General features: G+C 33.5%; 3 protein-coding genes across 8 annotated transcripts in view; 1 reads left to right on the top strand and 2 right to left on the bottom strand.

The window, feature by feature from the left end:
* The window catches only part of LOC106120195 (serine/threonine-protein phosphatase regulatory subunit widerborst), a 36799-nt gene extending 31993 nt beyond the window's left edge, over window positions 1-4806 (bottom strand). Inside the window, exons 1-2 of one of the 4 annotated variants that reach the window (XM_013315454.1) lie at window positions 4717-4806; window positions 4408-4461 (exon numbers count right to left, since the gene is read on the bottom strand). In XM_013315454.1, coding sequence (XP_013170908.1) covers window positions 4408-4461; window positions 4717-4734 — 72 coding nt within the window. In that variant the 5' untranslated portion in view covers window positions 4735-4806. The other 3 variants (XM_013315453.1, XM_013315456.1, XM_013315452.1) reach the window with 3 other exon arrangements.
* A 236-nt stretch (window positions 4807-5042) lies between these two features.
* Window positions 5043-7267, top strand: LOC106120037 (IQ domain-containing protein G). 2 transcript variants are annotated; one of them, XM_013315215.1, is made up of 9 exons: window positions 5043-5228; window positions 5302-5342; window positions 5427-5497; window positions 5595-5763; window positions 5853-5999; window positions 6088-6193; window positions 6281-6475; window positions 6711-6842; window positions 6992-7267. In XM_013315215.1, the coding sequence occupies exons 1-9, from the start codon at window positions 5112-5114 to the stop codon at window positions 7181-7183; spliced, it is 1170 nt and encodes a 389-aa protein (XP_013170669.1). In that variant the 5' UTR covers window positions 5043-5111; the 3' UTR covers window positions 7184-7267. The 2 variants fall into 2 exon arrangements, with proteins under 2 accessions (XP_013170669.1, XP_013170670.1); XM_013315216.1 differs by lacking the exons at window positions 5043-5228; window positions 5302-5342; window positions 5427-5497 and adding an exon at window positions 5351-5401 and having other exon boundaries at window positions 5600-5763.
* Window positions 7268-9300: 2033 nt separating this feature from the next.
* On the bottom strand, window positions 9301-23496 carry Hph (HIF prolyl hydroxylase). Of its 2 annotated transcripts, none has more exons than XM_013315638.1 (7): window positions 22572-23496; window positions 20026-20145; window positions 18085-18165; window positions 12082-12221; window positions 11672-11788; window positions 11032-11093; window positions 9301-10175 (listed from the first exon to the last, which is right to left on the bottom strand). In XM_013315638.1, the coding sequence occupies exons 1-7, from the start codon at window positions 23448-23450 to the stop codon at window positions 10144-10146; spliced, it is 1431 nt and encodes a 476-aa protein (XP_013171092.1). In that variant the 5' UTR covers window positions 23451-23496; the 3' UTR covers window positions 9301-10143. The 2 variants fall into 2 exon arrangements, with proteins under 2 accessions (XP_013171092.1, XP_013171093.1); XM_013315639.1 differs by having other exon boundaries at window positions 9301-10172.
* Between the last annotated feature and the right edge of the window lie 1392 nt (window positions 23497-24888).

The raw sequence follows: 24888 nt of genomic DNA, 5'->3' as shown, positions 1-24888 counted from the left end.
TCACGGGGGTACACTAGTAAAGAAATAAAATGCAGTAGTTTACCCAAACCCGTAAAATTTGGAAGAGTCCTATGAGTTAATGACTAATTTGATTTCTTCATTACTATATATTAGCAATTAGTATAGCCAAACGAAAGGCTTTCATATAATTCTTCGTCCACGCTTATTCGTCCGTAGAGTTCTCGGAAAATAAAATAAATGATATTGAAATAACAAAGGTGTGCAAAACGAGGAGTGTCTCAATTTGCGCTCGCCTGCTAATTGGATGTGTTTCCGAACCTCATAAAAGTACTATTAGTGCTTAGTTACACATACTACAACTTGTTTTACTTAAGCATTATTAAAAGGTATGCGTATATCATTATCAGCTCACTATACATTCCCATTGAGGGGATCAGAGCTCTTTTTTTTACAGAGACAAATGCTTTATGCATACTCCGCGCCCCGGGGGGGACGCGGTAGTTATGTGGGATTCTCCTCCATAACGGAGGCATACCCACTAAACCTCTCTGTTTCTCCAACGCATCGCGACGGGGCCACGGGTACAATTTCGCTCTCATCCGCGGCCCAAGTCTCAGAGCCTACCCTATGTTAGGGGTGACTAGGCCATAGTCAACCACGCTGGCCCAGTGCGGGTTGGTTTGCGTATGCAATACGCTTATCCTTACTAATATTATAAAAAAGAAAGATTTTATTGTTTGTTCCTTTGTTTCCATTGAAACTACTGAACCGATTTGGAAAATTCTTTCACTGTTGGAAAGCTGCACTATCCCTGGATGACATAGGCTGATTTTTTTTCTTTCCGGCCAAAGTCACGGACAACTGATACTATTTAATAACAGTAATATATATACTACTTTTTAACACAATTTCATAAACTAAATGAGAAACATACTATAATATGTATTTTCAGATTTCTTCCAAGCCAAAGGCCACCACAACAATCTCTAAAATCAGACATCTTTTAAATATGATTTTAGTCTCAGAAACCAATAATAAATAGATTATATGATAGAGGTCATTGATCGAGAAGATACCATTACGTAGTCAGATTGTTGGACACATTTGTTGAACTTGGACTAAAGAGGAATATGGCTCTGAAACTTTTATTACCTCGTTTTATATTTCAAAGATTGTTTAATACGACACAAAACGCATTATTTATTACAATAAATTAATTGTCTTGAAAATATGTTTCTTATTTATTGAACGATTATCCTCCAATATAAATTTTAATGATCCAATGGTAAATTAAAAATATAAGTAATGACACTGGGCTTGGCGTTTATTAATTTATTTTTAAACACAAACGCAGAAAGTTACGTAACGTTCCTCACATAGTAATGATTTTCACATTCCAATATCTATAGAACGGAAAAATTACCGTTTTCATAAGAAAAAAGATTTTGAAAGGCAAAATATTAGTAGAGAACCTGTTAAAAGTAATTTACGCTGTCTTTAAGTCGGGTTAAGATATGCCCTACTATTCAAAAATACCTTCACGTGTTCCAATGAGTCAATTGCAAATTGTGTGCTTTGCAAAAAGTGAATGCAACGCGGTCCCTCCTTTAAAGTACGTTTACACACGTTACACGTTTTTTTCTTACTTCATTTGGAACGCGTAAATCTAAAGACCGGCTAAAAAAACACGATCCCATATTTAGAATTAAAATAATAAACTTTGAAGTAAAGAACTGATTAATAAGAATGTTGTACCCATAGGTTTCGGAAACCAAAATCTTTACAAAACATGTCATCCCTCTCTGTCATTATCTTTCAAAAAACTTTGACAAAACAGAGATATCAATATGTTTTAATCTGGGATTTATGTCTAAGAAACCCACTATAAATGATATTTTATAACTCAAGATAACAGTATTCACTTACGACAAAATACTTGATAACTTTAAAGTAAACATTTAACTAAATATTTTTACAAAATATTTACAAAGTTATTACATATTAAAATGTATTTTACAAAGTAATCATAATAATTCTATAATTATAGAGGAATGTAATACAAAACTCCCACTTCCCAGAATCGTATCGCTAAAATATTTATTCTTACTTTATGCGAACATTAAGGAAATACCTATACACAACACTAATATGAATATTCCAGTAATAACGAAACGAATATTGATATTTACGAATACTTAGTAAATATTCTAATATTAAACCGTACGTTGCGTTCGTACGCACGCGTCGCTTCGCAAACACTGTTTTGTATGATACGTTATACGAGTGCCAAAACAATGTTTACAGTAAACTTACACTATTGACACATCGGTGATAGCTTATACTCTTTATAACAAGGGAATAAGGTTCAATATTCCTGTTTACATCAATGCTATCGATTGTGCAATATAATTCGCGTTAACTACGCATCGTCTGCAATTACGCGGTGCGGATTTGTGTCAACGCTTGCAGCAAAACAATCAAATCAAATATGCGCACCGTTACCAATTAATTCGCTGCTGTATGCACTTTAATGAAAATAATATAAATTTCAAATAAATTTTTTTTTAATTAATAACAACTTGCACAATCTATAGTTTACCATTAAAAAAAAGTATAATAAACTATTAATGTAACTAACTTACCGTAGGTTTCTGAGTCCAAATATTTTCATCCCTGATTTTTATCTTTGACAAAACAAAGAGATAATATATTTTAAACTGGAATTTTGAACAGAAACCTATGCTAAAACTCAGAGTTACTTTAAAAACTAAAGCGTAATCCTTAACCAGTCCCATTATCAATATCTATAATTAGCATTGGAAGGTCAATATAAAGGTGTGTCATAAAAATATTTGGTATGAGGCAACTAACCAAATCATGTTCAATAAAAATTAGTATTAACTTTGAATTAATTTCCTTTATTAGTAAAAGTAATTAAACAGGCTTAGATGGGCCGGCCACATGGAGTGGATGGACGAAGCCAGAGTCCCTAAGAGTGTTATGGCGAGTAATCCCGAAGGTCATCGAAGTCGAGGGAGACCAAAGCTCCGATGGATAGACGGCGTAAATAAGGACGCAAAAAAAGTGGGCATAGATTGGAAGTCCATGGCCATAGATAGACCGGGGTGGAAAAAGTTGCTGAACCAAGCCAAGGCCCACAAAGGGCTGTAGAGCTAGAAGAAAAAGTAAAAGTAAAAATACTCTTTTAGTAATCATTTCACTTAACTATTGATAAAATGAAACCCAAGACTTAGGCACTTCACTGATACATTATAACAAAATGCTTACTATTGATAATTATAACTTGAACATAATTTTTTGAACTTTCTAGAACAATTTCATAAGTCTACCATAATATTAATTAGTTACATCACTTACTTGACTTTGTATTATATTATTTTTCACTTGATTAGACATGCTGATAACATTTAGAGAAAGAATTATATTGTTGTAAACAATCTATAAACTTTTAACAATTGAATTCAATAACTCCATTCCCATTGGATAAAATTCAACCATAATTTGTAATGAAAGAAATCTTTTACTAAAAATATTCATTACATAAAGTTTATGCACTTCTTCTCGTAATTAAATAGGTTCAAGGGAACTTAAAACTGGATTTTTTGAAGCTGTACTATTAGCATTACATAAGCACTCTCTCTCTCTTTGCCTAGCTTGTATATCATGGTGGTTTAGGGTTTCCTAATTAATCTATTCCATTTGGCTATATCCTCAACACCTTCATGTGAAACTTGGCAGTCACCTATGTCTTTGGGCACTACTTTTGTACATCACTTAAGCACTCAATTCAACAATGTAACCTGTTTTAAAAATTCAATTGTAATGAATCCCAATATTGAAATGAAATAAGAGAGTACATACGATACCCTGAATGGACAGTATGATTATGTAATTATTGTTGTGATATATTTCATTGTTTGTTGCAGTTTGATTTTTCATTTTTTTATGTTTTCAATAATACATAAACACATAGTAAATAGTGACGAATAAATAAAACAACAGATAATAAAAACCATTCAAGATATATGATTAAAAATTTAAAATTACAATATAGATAAGTAATATTCTGAATACTAATTAGTAACACTAGTAAGCAAGAACTACTGAAAAATATAATTAGGAAAAATTTGCAATTTATGTAATAAAATGTAATTTAAATGATGATTGCATAGTGACATATAATTGTTACTTGTAGAAGTCGTACACTTACATAAAAACTATCTAAAATAAAAAAAAGAACCTTAACCATCAAAAGTAGCATAATTTATAGATACTTAATTTTTTTACAGTTACATAAAAGACTATGTTTATGTAAATGACAGCAATTTTTGTACGGAACTATTTGTATTTTAAAAAATAGCATAGTTCCTAAATGATATGTTGGAAAGACTAAAACTGAATAAATTACGATTATAAACAACTCACCTCAGTTTCAGTGTCTCCGTTTTTGTTTTTATCAATTTTAGTCTTCATCGCCTCCTGTGAAAAATAGTTCTCACTAAAACTTTCACACCACTAATATTTGGCGCGATTCACAAATAAACGACGATATTACACGCGTAAATTATGCAGAAACACATACCATAACCGAACTGACATGGCATGCCATAATACTAGTTTACGAGTAGCGTATCTCAAATGCCGAACACTTGTGTTTCCACCGATTTTGCACTATCATTAACTGTAATATACTTCCTGTTTGATTTTTATGGTGCACTAAATTTCCAAACTCACCTTTTCTTTTTCAGGCATAATAAAACTGGTAAACAAAGCCTAAAATGTAACTCGATGTTACCTTCATGAAGTTAGTTTTTTAAACCAAATCAAAACTGATCTTTGATTGGGCAAAAAAGTCACGTGACGTAATTGACGTTTACGAATAGTGAGGGTGGAGGTAGTGATGTGGAGAACCGATTGCAATAAATCGATACATGAAGAACTGTTATCGTTACACAATTGTACTCGATTTTCGTGTGACTACTTTTTTTTAAAAAATAAAGCTTTTAAGTTGACGTGTTTCAACTTTGAAACCTATACAAGTGACAAGATTTTTGATTATTTGTCAATTTTATTATTTTAATTAAGAATTTTAGTACTAATTCAGTTAAATCATATGATTTTATTTTAATATGAACCCTTATAATAGAAGGGGTTCAAGTAACGACATGGAGGATTGGGATGTAATTAATGTTGTAAAAATCAAATCAAATGTACTTAGTCAATCAAGAACAAATAAAATAGAAGAGGTCAATCTTGGATAATTGAAATCTCACAACACTTTTACATAAACAATATTACTGATATTTTCTTAACTTTTAGGATAGTGAAGGCGAAGGGAATTTTAATAAAAATGCGGACGAGTAAGTCTAAACAAAATTCTCACATGAGCACAACTGGGATTTTTAATTTTCCTACTCAAGTATGTACATTTTAAACTTTTTTAGGCTGCCGTTTACAACTGCTTGTTTGTTTGCAACTATTTTAGAAGATTCAATTACAACAATGCGTATCCTTGGTGAGAAACATTAATAATCGGATTTATTGCTTAAAAATTTCTCGTCACTTATTCTTTTGCTTTCTTGGAGGACGTTAATAATTTCTTACTCACTTAGCACAGTGCAATAACGCCTTGCGTGTGGCAAAAGCGATGGCGGATATGGGCGATCTGTTAGCAATAAAGTTTTCTGTTCCTCCGGCGCAGAACATCGATCCTTTAGGGAAGATCAATCCCAATGATCTGGGCCGTGAAGAGTACAAACTGGACAAGCTTGAAGCGGACAGGTTAAATTAATTTATATTTGTACTTTACTATGTATAATAGCTTTCTTACATCTTTAAACCTGGCTTTAACCTAAAAATCCATTTTACAGAAACTTTCTTTTAGACGTCTTAACGTCAACATATGCAGACCTGTCGCTGGAGCGCGACTTCAAGTCCCTGGTTGAGCACTCTGCCCGCATGGTGGAGCGTGAGGAATATTACCTGACGCTGCTAGAAGATGAAGCTAGGAATAGAGCGTTAGTTATAAACTTACTGACCCAAGTCTTCAATATTTCAGCAATCACGTTCAGTTACAAAATACATCTATATTTGGTCCTCTTCTAGAACTCGTCGAGACTTGAATAGACAGATTCGTCAACAGCGCGTGCATGTAAAGACCGTAACCTACGACACAGACGTGGTGATTGACAAACTCAAAACTCAAGTAGAAGTAAGTATTAAAGGGCAGGGGATTATGAATCAAAAAGTTTGATCCTTCGACTCGATGTTCCTTTGCCTTTTGTGTACATTTTTTTAGGATGCAGCACTGAATGCGGAGATCCAGACCCGGTATATCGTGAACTGGCAGCGGGCGCGGACGGAGCAGCATGAGCAGAGCATCGCGGATCGCGAGCGCCCGCCTGCCTCCGAGATAGAGACGCACAAGCAACGACTGGACCATGAACAGCGTGTGCACACGGAGTTCGAGCTTCTTAACAATATTATCATCAATGTAAGCAATGACAGCTATTATATGAATATTGCACTTGCTACTGGCTTGGTGTTCTACATTGTATGAAGTTAGCATAAAAAGCATTTCGCATAAGCGAAAATCTTGAAATTTGTTGTACTCCCGAAACATTGGTACACTATGTTGTGATTATATTCTTTGAGAGTCGATCCTGTAATTGTGCTGTAGAAATCAGAAATATCTTTTACCTTTACAAAAGAGTGTGTTTCCAATATAGGAAACTTTAGAGAAGGTGGAGAGTTGGATGAACAAGTACGATACGGACATGGAGGGCATAGACCTGAAGATCCAGATCAAGAGGTCCGATTATGAAACCACGCTAGAGAACAGACAGAAACTCGAAGACACGGTATGTTTTTTTTTATTAAATGTCAACCAATATCAATTGTTTTTTTATCAATAATAATGTGCATTTTGATAAAATCTTACGCATCGGTTATTCCTTCTCTTTGTCTAAATGGCCCATCGAGCAGTCTTTACATAGCCATCTCCTTCCAGTTGGAGAAACACGACAAGCTGATGAAGGACTGGGTGAACTTCAAAGAGGAGCGGGAAAAGGCGCGCCAGTACCGCGAGAAAATGTTCAACGCAGCAGTGGTGGTGCAAGCCTGGTGGAGGGGACTCCTTGTCAGACAGAAGCTCGGACCTTTCAAGGAGGTCAAGAAGAAACCACCACCGAAGAAGAAATAGAGGATAAAAAGAAAATTAGCTGTCATGTAATTAAATTAAAGAAGGCAAAAGTATTTCAAAGGAATAAAGCTTTTGTTGTAGTCTTTGAGTTTTTTATTTTGGTTTAATAACACTTAATAGGAATATCAGCTGCGTGTCACTGTTTGATATTCTAATCGATAAAAACAGTATTTACGAATTCGTTTCAAATCGATTGTCTCGATTAAAATTAATCGATTTCATTTATTACTAATCATGCTATTGTTTACGGTTGTGCATTTAATTTCTTTGACATAGAATCAAAATAAATTGAAAGATCATGAAGGTTTTTAGTAAAAAAATGTTTATTACAGTCGTTTGCGAAAATTACATTCACGAAATGCGTTCGTCACAACAAAAAGGATTTAGCAATTACAAATAGTGTCGGATGTAGGACCAAAAACCTTTTGCAGATATCAGAAAACAAAATTGAATTTCAATAATACATTTACATTTTAAATCGAATAAAATTACCTGTTAGCTTTGTTTACAATTTAGAACGCATTCCGTCAATGGTCTATTGAATTTTAAATACAAAATGCATGTGCTTAAATAACGAGTAACATCACAAGTTTAAATAACACGCCGCTTTCGCGACGCACACTTATACTAACCAAGCGTTTCCATTTCCGGAACATCCCTAAAAACATGTTATCTTAGGTTTTTATCTAGATAAATTGTTTTATACGAGTATTACGACAATGGAAATCGATGGTAAGAATTAACAAAATCTATCTACTTTGTATAAAATTCAATACTTATTTTTTACAAATTGCTCTCAGTAAATAATTTCTATATTATCCTTGTGTTACATAGTGATATTTACAGCAAATTAATTTCAATAACTAGACATTAAAATGATGCATATGTTTCGAGAAAGTTCATTTGTTAATTAAAAAGTTACAATTAATACTGAATTAAATATAAAAAAATGTATAGAACAGATTACACATACATAAAACAAGATGTATGTATATTTATGTTCATTTATACATCATAAGTTGAATAAGAAATGTAGTAACTTATATACTAAAATCAGTGAAATTGGTCTACGAGAAAAAAATAGTTTGGCAAATTAACTTTGTTAAAACATTTGCACCTTATATATAATTCGTGGCTGTGAATGACTAAATATATAAATAAATAGAGCTATACATAGACAAGACGTCTGAACAGATGCATATGGATTTGTAATGACTTCAATCTTGTCCGACAATGGTCGCTAATGTTAGAAAAATAGATAAAAATAACAAAAACTGACAACAAATAGTAATTTGGAAATATAAAAAGAAAAAAAGAATTATCTATTGCACTTAAAGAAGAAAGTAAAATAAATATTAATTTGTATTTTTTATTAAATAAACATTTTAGATTGTCAAAGTTTGATGTCAAAAAGAGCAAAAATTTAAATACATTTTACAAAATAAAATATAATCACTAATAATACCATTAGCGAACCATAGTGAATAAAGAATTGTGTGAAAATATTAAAATGGCGTACAATGAGCACTTGGCACCTCGGACAGATGAGTACTCTAGTTACCCACGGGCCAACTTAAATGCCGAGTACTAATTGGGTTTCAGAGACCAAAATCACCATTTAAAAGGTAATGTTATCTCTATATTGTTGAAGATAATGAGAGATAAGGATATGGTTTTTACGGAGATTTTTGTTTCAGAAACCAACGATAAATAATACTTTTTTGTGGCGTTCAAAACGCAATTACAAACATTAGGGGAATTACTTATAGAGTGATCGCCTTTTGTTGCCTGTTTTTTACTTGGAATTCCCCAAGCTGTTCATTTTAAAATATGTTTATAATCATGACTGAAAGCTTTATTACAAATCATAGTAATATTATTGCATATAAAACATATATGAAAGACAATAAAAAAAGACGTAAAGACGTCAGTAAGTCAAAAGAATATTTCATAAAAAGATAGGATTGGTTGTAGGAAAAATAGGATGGGAAGTGGAAGTGGACTTTCCGGATAAGAGGATGCATGAAAAGGGAAAATCTTTTCTTTCTGTGCATCATCTCCGTCGATTGAAGGTAGGCAACGTTTATGCAATTGTCTATGTCTATGGGCAACGGTCACTTCGCTATTTCAGCGATATCAGGTGGCCTCGCTCGTTTGCCACCTTATGAAATAAAAATAAAAATATAAGTAATTCCTCTAAGTTACAAACTTAATACACGTGTTGCCATTTGTATCAAATAATTAACGTAATATTAAATCATATAGTACGCAATTACGTAACATCAAAATATAAAAATTAGACTAGTGGTCGCTTTGACATTCGCCTTACTTCGGCCGTAAATCATAAACCGACAAGGATATCTATATGTCCACAATAATAAGAAAAACTAAATAATGACAGCTCACTAACGCCCCCCTGTCAATGTCAAAAAGTGTTACAAGATCCTTTTTGTACCATAGCTGTGATCTTTTTCTTTTTTACCCAAGTATAGTAGCGTCTTCCTCACCAGGCCAGATATCCTTGTACTATAGTAATAGTAAAAAAAGAATTCGACCACATTAAATTTAACCGTCTAGTTTCAGTTTCGTCGATTTCAAGCATTTTTAACTACAACTAAGTCGTTTACTGCTAACACAAAGGGACTCTTTGATTGACCTTTAAACAACCCTAGCAGTGAAATTAAATAGCAACAAATTTAAATTGCGACAAATATATAAATGGTCACCGCATCTTAACGTCAAAACATTGACTAGGTCCATAAAAGAATAAAAATCCTGTAAATTCTCGAAACATAAAAATAACTTCATAAAGATAGTTATTAAGAGTTATTTTGAATTCATATACAGATGTTATATGATATTTGTCGAGAATTAACAGGAGTATATGTGTTGTATGTATGTTATCATACATAATACTATGACATAAACTTAGCGATCGCACCGACTGTTATCAACCGCCGTCACTTGCTAGAGGATGGCTGACCGCGTTCTTCTGAAAAAAAAAAAAAAATTACTTAACAAAATCTTATCTTACTTATATTATAAACTAGCTGTCGCCCGCGACTCCGTGAGCGTGGATATATAAAAAGACTTAATTAGTGTAGCCCACCCACTCATTTATATCAGTTAATTAAATAAAAAGCAGCTCTTCAAGGCATAAATTAAAAAAAAATGAATAAATAGTATTTTATGTCCGTCTCCTGGCTCTAAGCTACCTCCTCACCAATTTTCAGGCATATCGGTAAAGCCGTTCTTGAGTTATGAATAGTGTAACACGACTTTCTTTTATATATATAATAGATAAGATGTAAATATTTGGATGGATAAATAAATGGATGTTTTTTTAAAGATATCTCCGAAGCTGAACGGATTTTCTTTAAAATTTGGCACAGATGTAGAACATAGTAAGAACACATAGGCTACTTATGTAAGTTTTTTTTTTAATTTCGCGCAGATGGAGTAGCGTCCGACAGCTTATATAAGAATAAAAACACAGATGAATTATGTCCAAGAATAAAAAAAAATGTAAAATGAGGTAAGGTATTTTACTACTTCAGAGTGACATAAAGGCTGTTTCGCGTTGGATCGATCGGCCCAATGGGAAAAACCCAATTGGAAATATATAAAGGTTTTTTATATATCGGCTAGAGTATTAGCGAATTCGTACCGTAATTATTTCTTATGTGAAAAAACATTTAGCGTAATATGCCAAACTATTTGAAAGTTAGATTACGAATCTAAGACTGTTGAAAATTTTTAGCAATGATACGTAATATAAACTGTATTGTAATAGAGCACTTGATAAACTTATCATATAAAAGGTGTTTTAATTAAGTGTCAACACTCACTATAGTGTCTGAGTGCCTCCGCTCTCTCCTGCGCGTCGAAGTACCATAATGTTATTGCATATCTGAAACATTAATGTATTATATTATAAACATATTATCAGGTCATAAAATATTTAACATCTTACGACATTTCTAATTACAATCCTTTGGCGCGAATGGCGCGTTTTCATTACAAAGACAAGTGTCAGAGTGATTAGTGAGGGGACATAAACATCTTTATTTTAGTAAGGCTAGTCCTGTGCCACTACACCGGCAGTGTCGAATTTTCTTCCTAACAAACAAAAGTAATTTAAGTTTTTACACGAGTACAAGTTAACAATGATTAATAATAAAACAATCATGGACTAAATTAAATTTCTTGAGATTGTTTTAAGATGCTAAATGGCGACTTTTGGACTCATAAGTCAGGTTAAGCTTTTATTATATTATTTCTTGTACTACGCCACTTGTTAATTCCTTTGCTTTAATTTTTGTCAATCGAACAAAAACGTAACAGACTCAATGGTATATTAACTGACAGTTAACTTATTAATATTTAATATGGACATTTGACTTTTATTTAGAAATTGCTTTGTTTAACGGTTTCAAATAGCTAGCTGCTAGGCTACTGCTTAAATAAGCTTGGCTGTGTAACAATTACCTGGTGCTGTATGCGGGCTGCACCTCGTGTGGGTTACGGCGGTCGGACCAGAAGAACAACATGCGGTCGAAAATAGGCGCAATATCCGCCACCTGATTCGTACCCTCGGGGAAAACCCTGTAAGTTACATGTTATACACACATTAATATGAACAAAAGACTAAAAGGGGATGTACTGCAACTTTTCGGAATATATTTTTGCTTCACGAAGTGTCTCTGGTTCAGTTCCCTTCTTTTTTCCTATCTTCTTTGTTTTTTTTTATGCCCACAATGTTTAGATAGTAGTAAAGTCCATTGGTATCAAGATTTATGTCAAGTAGATACAGGATGATAAATATAAATCATATAACATCAAAAGAATACTTCGCGTGTTCATCTCTCAGTCTACTTCATCTTTCCTTGTATTCTTACCTCAAGAGTCCTCCGCAGCGTTTGATATCCCAGTCAAGGTTGAGGTAGTATATGGCGGTGATGCAGCGCCCGTCCTTGTTGGGGTTGTCGACGTGTTTCACGTAGTGGCTGCCCGAGCCGGGGTAACACGCCACCATCGCCTGCAAAAAGATTAAAACCGTGTTAAATTAGTATAAATACCATGGAGTTATTGACTTAGAATGTCATGTATAACCCATAGATATATAACTTATACTGTTTAATACAAGTTTGACGTTTCGAGAGAGTCGATTGCCAAATGTCATAAGTGTGCGTGATGCAAATTTTCCCGCCTCATTTTAAGCTCCGAATTTGATACCTACACGCGAAACGCACAATGCGTTTTAATTTAAAAATAAAATATTCCATTACAATTTTCTTGAAGGATGACCATGATTCGCGATATAATTTCTTAACAATCGATACGTTTGTGCGTAGTATAAGGATTATGAAACATTTTTACCGTCACGGATGTCGTTGCCGCATTGTGAAAACCGCTGTTATTACAAACGGTAAGACATAATACAAAACAGTGCTCTTACGGAAACGACAACATACGTAAGAAAAAATTCAACAACAGTAACGTTGGAATGAAATGTTTCTAGTGAGTTTCCACTGAAGAAATACATACAAAAACATTAGCATACTTCTAACTTTCTTTGAGAAAAACGACTGAATAGATTTTAATGAGTCTAGTGTCATTCCATTCGTATTCAGGGGCGTTATACAAAGTACATTCGCTTCGAAGCGATTCTATAACGAACTTCAAAAATGTATTGACAAGCGACAATCACGTGACTTATCGAAAGTTATTGACAGTTCCATAACCTAATCCCGCAGATTCTTATAGTCAGTCGGTTTATTTTTTATAAAGTACAGCAATTTAGGACATTTAAATTTATAAAGTTTTGTGTTCTATCTGTTCTATGATTATTTGTACCTCATTTAGTAGACCGACTCTTTTAAATATATTTTTACCCAAATAACGCTCGGTAACGGTGCTGGCACCTTTTAGGGTGAGGTGAGGACAGGATAATGTGCCTGTCAGTACGTACTGGATAGTTTAGGAGGTAGTTTCAAAGCCGGTCACGTGCGTAATACTTGCGCATGTTAACTCACTTCGCCGTGGGTGGTCTGTGAGCAACGCGTTGTTAATATGCATGTCAAAGATCAAGCATAGATATAAACTAATCTGCAGTAATATTTTAATAGTCTTCACATAATCTTAGAGTCGCATGTTGAAATCATTTGGATCCTTGAAACGCTTACTAGCGAAATGATAATTTCAACCGCGGTTGATGGTCTGCTTTAAATTTGAATCAGTGTATGTCGGTCCTTATAGAAGCATCTTCACCATAATATATAGCGTTAGCTCATATATATCCTCGCCAAAGGGTTCAAAGCCTTCCCAAAGTTAGAGATGATTAGGTCGTAGTCAATTACGCTGGCCCTTTGCGGGTGACTTAACACATATGTTTTAAGTTCTTCGCCTATATGTGCAATAACTATAATAATCTTGGTTGGCTAACCAGTATTTCCCCGACATTCACAATGACTATTCATTGTCAGATAAACAAATCCACTCGATGACACAACGTATGTGAATGCGCGGTTTGTTTTCACTATGTACCTTTATGTGTTATTGAGGAAAACGTTCGGAAATAGGTAACTACGGCTTGGAAAACTTTGAACATGTCATAATTTTTACGTTACATTTCGGTGACGGTTTCTGAACGCAAACAAAATTATTTTGGCAAAATTACATATCGTTATGGAACCAAAATAATTGTTTACCAAGACAATGGTATAATATTTATTTTATTCGTTGCTCACATACGCGTTTGGCGCAGTAATTCTAAACCAAGGAATTAAAATTTACTGGTATGAAATCTTGTTATGAATTCAGCTTTAATTTATGTGAGTCAACATTTAAATTGTGAATATTCAAGATTGTGTGGGAAGTTGCTCGGCTAATAATATAAATAAGAATGCCTTAAGGTCAGCCTAGCAGTGGTATAGACTTAAAAATATTATGGGTAGATAATTTAAAACCAGTAATATTTTGCAACAATGATTGCAATTGAAACGTTATTACTACATATATTTATAATCACGAGTAAGAAATTCCCCTGGCGAGACTTGCTGACTTGTTTCAGACGGGTTGCGAGTGACTTTTGAAACCGGCTTATTGTCTGTCAGATGTTTTCTTTATCTATTTTTCTAATAATTGCTTTGTACAGATGTTTCCGCGTAAGTGGGGTAGTGGTTAAACATCGGACTTGTAATCTCCTGCAGATTAAATTCCTACCTTGTAAATGAAAATATAGTGAAGCTAATTCCAAAAAAATTAAAGCTGTGTGAAGTTAACTAATTCGCACAGAGCGAGCGTGGTTAAAGAAGGCCTAATCTCAATATTTTAGAGACTTGTATGAGCTAAAACACGTAACGAGTTTATTAAATTAACCATGTTATAATATAATTTGATAATATCGATCTTGTCACACTAAAAATAATAATAAGGTAAAATAATTCTGCCAAGAATTTCAAGGTTAACGCCGTAAAAGAAAAAGTAAGATCTTGAAAGATCGTTATGGCGCAAACACGTGTACATTACGTTCCGTTTTACGATTTTATTTAAACGAAAGGGCGTGCGCACGTGCCGTAAGGGCCGGAAATGTCTTTGAAACGACCCTGCACTGTTGCGTTCTAGTTACGAATGTGGTCAATTACTACATCAATAACCATAAAGTGCGGTTAACTTTGTTGGCTACGTTCAACATGATAAATATTTTGTTTACATTATGCCAACGTCACAGGAAATGCACGTGTAATGCAATTCCACATATACACAGTCCTTCACTATCTTACTAATATTATAAATGCGAATGTTTGGATGGATGGATGGATGTTTGTTTGAAATTAACGGCCCAACGGATCTTCATGAAATTTGGCACAAATGTAGAATATAGTCTGCGCGGACGGACTCGCAGGCGATAGCTATTATTTGAATAAAATGCTGTATATACACGTTGGAAGAGTTGCAGATAAATTTATCTCCCTTTATAGATGGTTGAGTTTGGAGTTACTTTGTCATTTAAACAATATGGAAGAAAAGCACGTCTTAATAATCGATTTACCAATTTCACGGCTGGCAGCTGGTATGTAGGAAGGTTAACTTCACGGTTATTTTATACCATTGTTATTTGAACGCTATAATTTTATTTCTTTTTTTTTACGATTCATTTGTCGTAATGAGATTTTTTTTATCGTATATTTTAATTGTAATGGCTCACTGGCTAAGCAATTATGATATTGGGAGTCAAAGAATCGAGTTAAATGAATGAATGATAAACGAATAGATTCTATCAAAATACACTATGGCCATTTTCTTTACTGCCTTCTCTAAAAAAGAAAGTAAGATAGTCTCCTTTCTAACGTATGCGTATTAAAAAGAGATATTACTGATCATATTTCAATTATAACCATATATACAAAGTGGGACATAAATAATTTCGCTGCAAAAAGGTTTCCTATTTACGTCGTATAATTATGATAATATGAAAGTATATTATCGCAATCAATTTACAATTAAAATATTTTCTTTATCTATACAATCATATCTAAAAATTCAACAAATATTAACTGCAACTGTTTTAAATGTGTATATAACAACGTGGTTAGAAAGCGAAACGGAATCTGCTTTCATCTCAACTAAGGGCAAGGCACCGACAAAGTGCGCACGTGACGGATCGTGCGTAGGGTCATTTGACTCACAACTAGGTCGAAGGGCTTCCATTCATAAAATGTGGGGTAACGGCACACTTTTTTTACTCTCGAGTTCCGACGCAAAAAAACGTTTCGTAATCAAACGTACGTAACGCATGCACGGACGTAATATAAATATTTCAAGTTACGTAATTAAATTGTTTATAATTATTTAAATAAAAGAGGAAACTGAATGACCTTTGACCAGATCAACGCATATTGTGGTAGATCAGTATAAAGTGGCTTAATTGCTATAGTTTTTTTGCTCTGGACAGTTTTTTTTTACTTTTAAATCACAAAAACTTTCGTATAATTTAGAACTCAGAATCATGTTTTAAATTGGATACACAATATCATCAGCCTTTGCCTACTTACTGCTAGACATAGTCTAAGAAACAACAAATTGTCGAAAATTAGGCTAGGCAGTAACTTTTTTTTGTCAATAGGTACACATTACGTGTTATCCTTGCGAAATAGAACTATTGCAGTAGTAATTGCATAAATTATAATGAAAAATATTGATACATATGTGCCACGTCATTTTGCGTATAACGTATGCATTGCGTCCATTTGTGAATGTAAACATTGCATAACTAACCGGTTGTGGAAAAGCGATTCTTAGCCGTTAACTGCTATTGAATGTTTCTGTGCACACAGTCTAATCAAACAAATCAATGAATGTCAAACATTTGACTAACGATTTAGAAATGTTAATTATTAAAAGAAAAATTGTTCGTCATTTTATCTATTGAAAAATGCTCAAGGACAGAATGCCAAAAAATAATATTTGTTGATTATTATTTAGTTACAGCAACATTCCTCCCGCTTTTCAGCCGACTTCAAAAGAAGGAGGTTATAAATTCGTATGTTTTTTTTAGTATTTCTCGTGTCGTTAGTCTTCAGAGATTAGGAGTCGTGCATAGTTCCGTTTGCTTCTAAAGTGTCTTCAAATAACTATTGTAAACACAAACATCCGACTCAAGTCTTCAGTTTTGTAAATGTTTAAATTATCTTTTTATAAGATTGCCAGAGTTTTGTCAACTTACTACGAATTGATTACACAGGATGTTATTAAATCCACAAAGAGGGTACGAAATATAACAACTACGATGCAAACAGCAAACATGGGACGCAGTAACGTGGGACTACGTTCTTAGTTCTTACTAATGTTTACAGTGCCCCTCCGCCCGCACCCCGCGGCCCCCTAGCCGCGCCATGCCGCGAGTCACGTACGCAGCGCCGCGACCGCGCATGCGCGTTCCCGCCTTATTTTGACATTTTATCAACGATGCGCGAATCTTGACGCCATGCGATAGTGATGGGCCATAGATAACGCTATTGTATTGGTTGCGTTCGGTAACGAAACCCGCTTATTTCGCAACATTGTTATCTGTATAATTTATTGTTATTTTTATTATCTAATCTGTTACCGTTTTTATTAATTAATTTAACGACATATTTACTTTGCAAATACTTTTTGTTCTATACTTTAGATTGTGACAATTATTTTTTTTGCATCTAGTCTAATATGATAGTTTCTCAAAGGAAAATCGGATGTTATTTTTAGCCAAAAACGGTTTATTTTACAACATTCGCTTTTAACAAAACTTATTAGTATGAATATTTAGTAGAAATTGTTAAATTAATGATAGACCACATAGAACATGCTATTAAATTGAGAATTCCCCATCTAAAGGATAAACGTGCATAAAACTTGTGTGACTACGTACGAGTTAATTAATAAATTACGCACCACGGCGCAAAATGTCCATTATATCTAGGACAATTTTTTTTTGGCTGTTATTATCCAGCTATTGTTAGAGTATTTAAGTCGAATGAATAGGTACAAGAGTTTCATAAACATTAAACGATTTTTAATAAAAAAAGGCGAGCACGACTATATAAGTACGGAAAATTTAATCCAGTAAATGTCACATATCTATAAACTGCATCAAGATGAAAGAAGTATTATTTTATACTGTCGGAAATAGTTCGACTTCATCAACAAGCACAGATAAAATTAATAAAAAAAAATTATAAATAACTTTATCGTTACAGAACGTCATCTGGGATTCCATTGCCGTATAATTAAAAAAAAAGGTTTTCTGTTTTCCGGGTTTAAAAAAACAATACTGCATAGAGTTTTATACGACGAAAGATTCTTACTCGATTCTACAATAATCGATATTTTATGTATCAGTATGAAACTTATAACCTCACCTTTGTCCTGCCGTCGATGACGTAGTCGCCCATCTTGCCATTGTTGGGCATTTTGTTCGCCTGTAGTATTATTTTGTCTACCTGAAAAAAATAGTAACCGTGAGAGGAACATAGCAAAACTATTTGCATAGAGAGGTATTTTTTTACGAATATTTAGTTTAGAGCACAGATAATATTATACTCAAACTATCAACTTGGCTTATTGGTCTGATACTGAGATTATTACAAACTAACTGTCGCCCGCAACTCCGTCCGGGAGGAATAATAAAAACTTAATAAGTAAGTCTGTGTTCTTCCAAACTATGTTCTACATCCATGCAAAATTTAATCGTGATCCGTTAAGCCGTTCTGCAGATACCTTCAAACATACATCCATCCACCGATCCATCTGTTTAATTTATAATATTAGTAAGAAGTAGATAGTGAAATTATCCATTCACCTCTCAAAACATCGCAAGAAATATAAAAGGTCACAAAAAATAAATGCAGTGCATTTAATGAGAATTGGACGCACACATATATAGAGTAACTAACAATCTTAAGACTTTTATGTATCATACTGTAGACAAATGCAAGTATTAAGAATACGAAATGCACCTAGCTTGCCGAGTACATACCGGTCAAGACGTACTCGGTCACTGGCGCCTCGATATCGCCCAAATACTATCATTATCCGCACTCAAACGATACTATATCAAAGTATTTTATTAACCTACATGTTATTGCAAAATCGCGTTAACATTTACCGTTTAAAAAACGTTAGTCTTACTATGTATCGGATACAAGTTGTTATTCAAGAATTTTTATGTATAATATTTGCTAAACAGCGTTTAGAGAAGTGAGGTTAATAATGACATTATGTTTTTATATCTTACTAATATTATAAATGCGAATGTTTAGATGGATTGATGTTTGTTTTGGTATCCCCGGAACAGCTGCATGGATCTTGATGAAATTAGGCATAAATGTAGAAGGTAATCTGGAAGAACTCATAGGCTAATTGTTTTTAATTCCGCGCGGACGGAGTCGCGTGCGAAAGCTAGTATATCATAAAGTGGCAATCGAGCTATCGGCCGCCTGAAATCGGCGAGGGGATGCACAGAATGAGAATTTTCCCCTTCCTTTGCATCCCTCCTCCGACAAATCCACTTCCCCTTCCTATCCTTTTCCTATTATAAACCTATTCGTGCAATAAATGTTATTGCTAGCGTCCACCATTGTTAAAACTGACTTGCCTCTATGATCTAATTGGGTCAGTTTTTTCAGAGAAAAATAGAGAAATTATTCTAATACTAAATATGATGGAATATTCATTTATAATCATTATGGAATATGGAAACTATGGATTGCAATATTGATATGAAATAGCCTTCGGGGAAATCCCGACAACACAAATAATGCTCATGGAAATTATAAAGTGAACAAACATTGAGTAACATTTTCTCATATATTAAATCAATTATATTTGTTTGTTATTCGATAAACGATAAGAAACGTAACACAATGCAATTACAACCAAACACAATACACAGTTGTTGCTAAAATAAATTATATATCTAAGTAAAATATTAGCAAGTCGCGTCATTGCGGCAGGTGTTAATTGTGAGAGCTTGCGTGGAGATAACGATTGCCCTTGGCGAGCATGGAAATGTAAAAAACTAATCCATTTTTTTAAAGGTAGATACATTCTTGCTAAATAGGCATACTTGTTTACTATAGCTAAGCCGTTTTTTACATGTGTCAAAAATCCAAACTCTATCAGGAGTAAATTTTTTGGGTTCAAAACCTCCCGTTTTTGTCTTCTTAATCGACGAATAACGGTCGGTTCACATGGAGTTTAAAGGTCAATTTTATTTGCCCTCTTTCGCCTCGGTCTTTGTGAACGGACCTTAATTCTTTAGAACTTAAACTGTATGTATTATATTAATAGTAGTAACTAACTTGTGAGATGAGCTGTTTGATGTAGAAGCAGTGCGGCTCCTTGCCGTCTATCCAGGTGATGCGGTCGCTACGGATGGTCTGCGCCTCCGTGCTTCCCGGGCTCGACACGAGCTGCCCTGCCTGAAAGAACAGCATTAACAAATTGTACATTCAAACTTCTAACGAAAATAGTTGCATCCCGTAAGAGATCATAAGAGATGTAACTCTTGAACGGATGCGTCGACTTTGGATGGATTGGATGGGTTTGGAACGGATGGTGGGTCGTGGTTTATCAGCTCAGCTGCGCCCAGTGGTAGTGGAAAAAGGTGCGCGCTAGTGTTCCTCGTACTATCCTCCCTTTACGTCTCCTCAATACCCATAAAAACATTTTAAGCAGTCTCTCGTTATAAAATACGAGTAACTCTGTAAAATTGGGTTGTCTTGTGTCGACGTCTTGTGACTCAATTTGGTTTGATTTGAGTCAAATTGATTGGTGGTGAGATTTCAGTTAAATTAATCCACACGACGAATGAGCAAGCGGCAAACTAAATTCGTCTACATAGAGAACGGCTGCCATAGACCCCAATTGCAGAAGCGTTACCTCTACTTTTAATCGACATTGGATCAATATTATATAAAAGTCGTGACAATCATAATAAATAACTTCATTTCATTGAAACAGAAAATGAATATAAGAGAACATTGTAACGCGTTGTTAAGAAACGATAGACATTGACCGTGGCGGCGCTAGAAATAGTAAAACATAAACAAACCGCAAGACAGCGTAGTCAATGTTTGGTTCATATTTTATACGCACGAGAAACATTGTACAGTTTGTAAACAAAGACGTTTATTAAACTTATATAAAAACGGCTAAAACCACATATGTTCATCCGGTGGCGGCACCGACTAGATTCGAGCCCATCAAGCCCTTCAGTGAGCGACAGGCCGCATTCGCGATATAATACAAGTCCCACTCATCCTGATAAAGATTCCCCCCGATTGGTTCGAAAATAGTCGGTGCCGCCACCGGACGAACATACATTAGTGTTTTAATCGTTTTTATATAAGTTTATGATGATGTCTCACGAAAGTTTGAATAATTTGAAAGAGTTTTATTAAAAAAAAAACAAAACTGGCCGTTTTGAAAAAGACTGTAAAAAGTACTTCTGAAACTGTTTTTGCGAACGCAAATAATCAACAAACTCGATGAGATAGGGGTTTCTTACATACATGACGTAATTTTTACAATGTTTGAACAGCTGGCTCTTGGCAACTGGCCATGTGACAATTGTTTATTTGGCAACAGACAACATATACTACATGTATGCATAAACATTTAAATATTTATAATAATAACAAAGTTGAATTTAATAATAGTTTTAAATTAAATTATTATACTACAGTATTGAAAAAGTATCAAGGTCGCTTAAATAAAGATCAAAATGTAGTAAAAACATACATCAAAAGGAACACTTTTAATATATTTTTTTTTGAAATTTTTAAGAGATAGTAATTTATAATATTGGCAGCTAATATTAAAAGGTACTGTGAAAAGGATGACTCTCCAAAGATTTTTTAATATTTTAGAATAACACTAATTACATTATCAAAGACAAGGTGACCCTTTAAAATATTTAAAAGCAAAATTTAAATGCCTCATTTATAACATAAGGCCAGTATTAAATATTTTGAAATATATCTATGATAGTTAAGACATAATAGGCTTTTAAGTATATAACAGTTAAATATCTTGTCATACACAGTCAAACCTGAATAAGCAAGAGACGAAGGGACTGCAATATTTTTCACTTTTACGAGGTTATTTTACCCGAGTATCTTATTCTCGCTAATTCATGTTTCTCGCTTATTCCGATGGACTGTACTCCATAGTAAAAAGGCAAGGTCAATAGTTATCAATGAGTTATTATCATCATCATCATCAACCTGCCCTTATCTCTATCGAGGTTCGGCACAGTATGTACTACTCCTCCATACATCTCTATCAGCGTCATAAGTTAAGTGAGTTATTATACAATTAGTAATTGATGTTATGTTTATAAGTTATTGACTTAAGTATAAGTTATTGACTTCACATCTCACAATTATCATTCATCATAATTGTTTATTGTTATGGAACATATGCTGTTAACAGTTGAACACTAGTTATAAATGTTTAAAATCTATACCTAGCCAGTATTCATTACAATAATATCTATTTTTTATATTTAAAATAAATTAAAAACTTATTGTTATTATTTATATTATAAATCTAATTATGATATTTAAATGTTATTTTTTTGTAATATATTAATAAATATATAAATCAATTTATGAAAAATTATTTCCAATCACATTTTTGTATCTGTTTTTGTATTAAATGATTAATTTTTAATCTTTATAAAAATTATAGATAAAATACCTTTATTACAGATAAGATGTCTGTCTCCAAAGTATAATGAAGAATTTAATTTTTATTACCATTTAATGTCTTAATAAAAAAAATAATCTATAAGCTTTTGTTTAAACTTGTGTTTTAACTTGTAATAAAAATAATGTTTACTTACGGTAAAAATGCCTGATCTGTACATTTCCAGGACTTCGTTTAGCACCAACAGTCCTCGATCTTTACCTAGAAAATTGTCCAAAACACACACACCATACTGTGTCATGTCTCTGATGACCCTCTGACAGATCTCATAACTAGGATCACTTGTGTCACCATAGTAATTATTCATCATAAACGCCCCACTACCCTTTAGCGACGCTTCAGGGTATTCCTTCATTTTAGAATGTGTTTCAGGAACATACACAGGAATTGGTGGCATTTTTGCATTAGTTCTATTCACAGTCTTCAAAACATTAGTTGTGGCAGTCACAAAGTCTACTGTGCTCAGCTGTTGAGCGGATTCGTTCAGGATTTCCTGCTCTGAAGAACCCTCGTGAATAATGGCACTCTGTTTTGTCAAGTCTCTATTTGTATACACTACACTAGATATGACACTGTCTTTTATATCTGAAGGTCCAGCTTTTAATCCACTTTCAACACTTTGATCTTCTCTTTTAGAAGTTTGTAATTGTTTACTTTCATTCGTTTCCGCACTACCTTCTTTTTTCACGTTTTTTCTTTTCGATTTCTTCAACTGTCTAACTTCACTACCCTGTTGATTTGTAGGTCCTACAATCTCACTTTCTTCTTTACTGACTATAATCTCTTTCTTAACTACTTTCTCAAATTTTTCCTTCGTGGGAGACGACTGTTGGACAGCGTTAACGTTATCCAATGCCTGTTTTGGTAACTTCGAAACACACTCGGATTTATGTCTGCGCCAATCTTGTCGTTGGTGTTCCGTATTACAATAGTAAATATTAAGACAGCGAGCGCATCGGCGATGGGTCTTCTCACTGCAAACGGCGCAACAAGCGAGTACGCTTTCTTGATTCATTCTAAAATAATTTCTTATCCCTGGCCGGTCCCCAACAACTGCCAAAGTCAAAAGGAAACGTCAAACCAAAATATTTAAAGTTTTAAGCATTAGATACTAGGTTTCAAGCAACTGTATCAAATCTTTTGGTTTTAAACTTATTTTGAAGCGTTTTAACTTTCAAATTTAATTAAATTCTTATCTCCGCTACAGAAAATATGGTAATTTTAAAGATAAAATCATAGGAATTTTTGTTGTGGCAATTATTTTATTTAAAAATTATACACTTGTCTGTTGTCGTCATTGACACATGGCATGTCAATGTCATTCTGACATCCCTGATAGGTATCTATCAAATAAGGTAATTTTAATTATTTCTGTTATCATTGGTTGAGGTCTTTTAACTTAACTACATGAGTTGTGGCTGTAGCACTGAAACTAGTTGACTTGAAAGACATTTACATAAATATTTGTCGAAAATATTGCTTAAATAGCATTAGCATCAGCATTAACTTAGTTGCCAATATAGTTATTTTACATCTATGCCCAATTTAGCCATTCTGGAGATACATAATAACAAACATCCATACACGTGAACTTCTGCATTTGTGAGATTATGATAAAAGCTCATACCTCGTCCTAAAAGTATATTATATAATAGTTACCAGTTAGGATAAGTTGTTTCCCAATTTAGTATGATAAATATTACATCTTTAGACAAAATAAAAATTCTTTTTCTTTTCTATAAAATTATTTATTTAAAGGAAGTAAACATACATATAGTAAATTCATTCTTTAATATAATATAATACATTATTTGTAGAATTATTTATTGGTCAGAAGAATAATGCACAAAAATATAAACAAATTTAGAAAGTAAATAAAAAAAATGTTGCAAGAAGCAGTTTATTAAAATATAAAAATGTATTTACATAGCAAATCAAAAGGGTCAATGACAGTATTGAATAAGAACAGACTAGATTAGTTTTACGGCCAGCCTTATCTTCCATTGCAATTTATAAAGAACCAAACAAAACCCTAGCAAATTAAAAAGTCTTGGCTGGACGTAAGGAACTAAAGGAAGCGTAAAGGCGTTCGTCGCATTTTACCGACGCACGTCTCTTCGCCGTCTTAAAAATAGATCTACTAGAACCTAAGTTTTATGCTAGAAACTTTACATTAAATGTCCAATATGATGTTTTTGACAGTGTTTTACCTCTACACATGAAAGTAGATTCTGCAACAGAGAACAGTAGTTTCTTATCTTATCAAAATAAATTAAAACATGACAATTTATAAATTTATAGGACCATCTTTAATATAAGAAAACTATTTAATTTTAGTACTGGGCTTTAGTAATAAGATTTTATCAAATATTTTGCAGTCAATATCTCCAAAGTTCTACTTCCGTGTCTTGAGTTCATAAATGTAAGTTAAACTACCAATGATTAACTATAAG

Source organism: Papilio xuthus, unplaced genomic scaffold, assembly GCF_000836235.2.
Source record: "Papilio xuthus unplaced genomic scaffold, Pxut_1.1 DF826961.1, whole genome shotgun sequence".
In the NCBI taxonomy this organism is placed as follows: Eukaryota; Metazoa; Arthropoda; class Insecta; order Lepidoptera; family Papilionidae; genus Papilio; species Papilio xuthus.
This window is presented reverse-complemented; position numbering and strand designations above follow the sequence as displayed.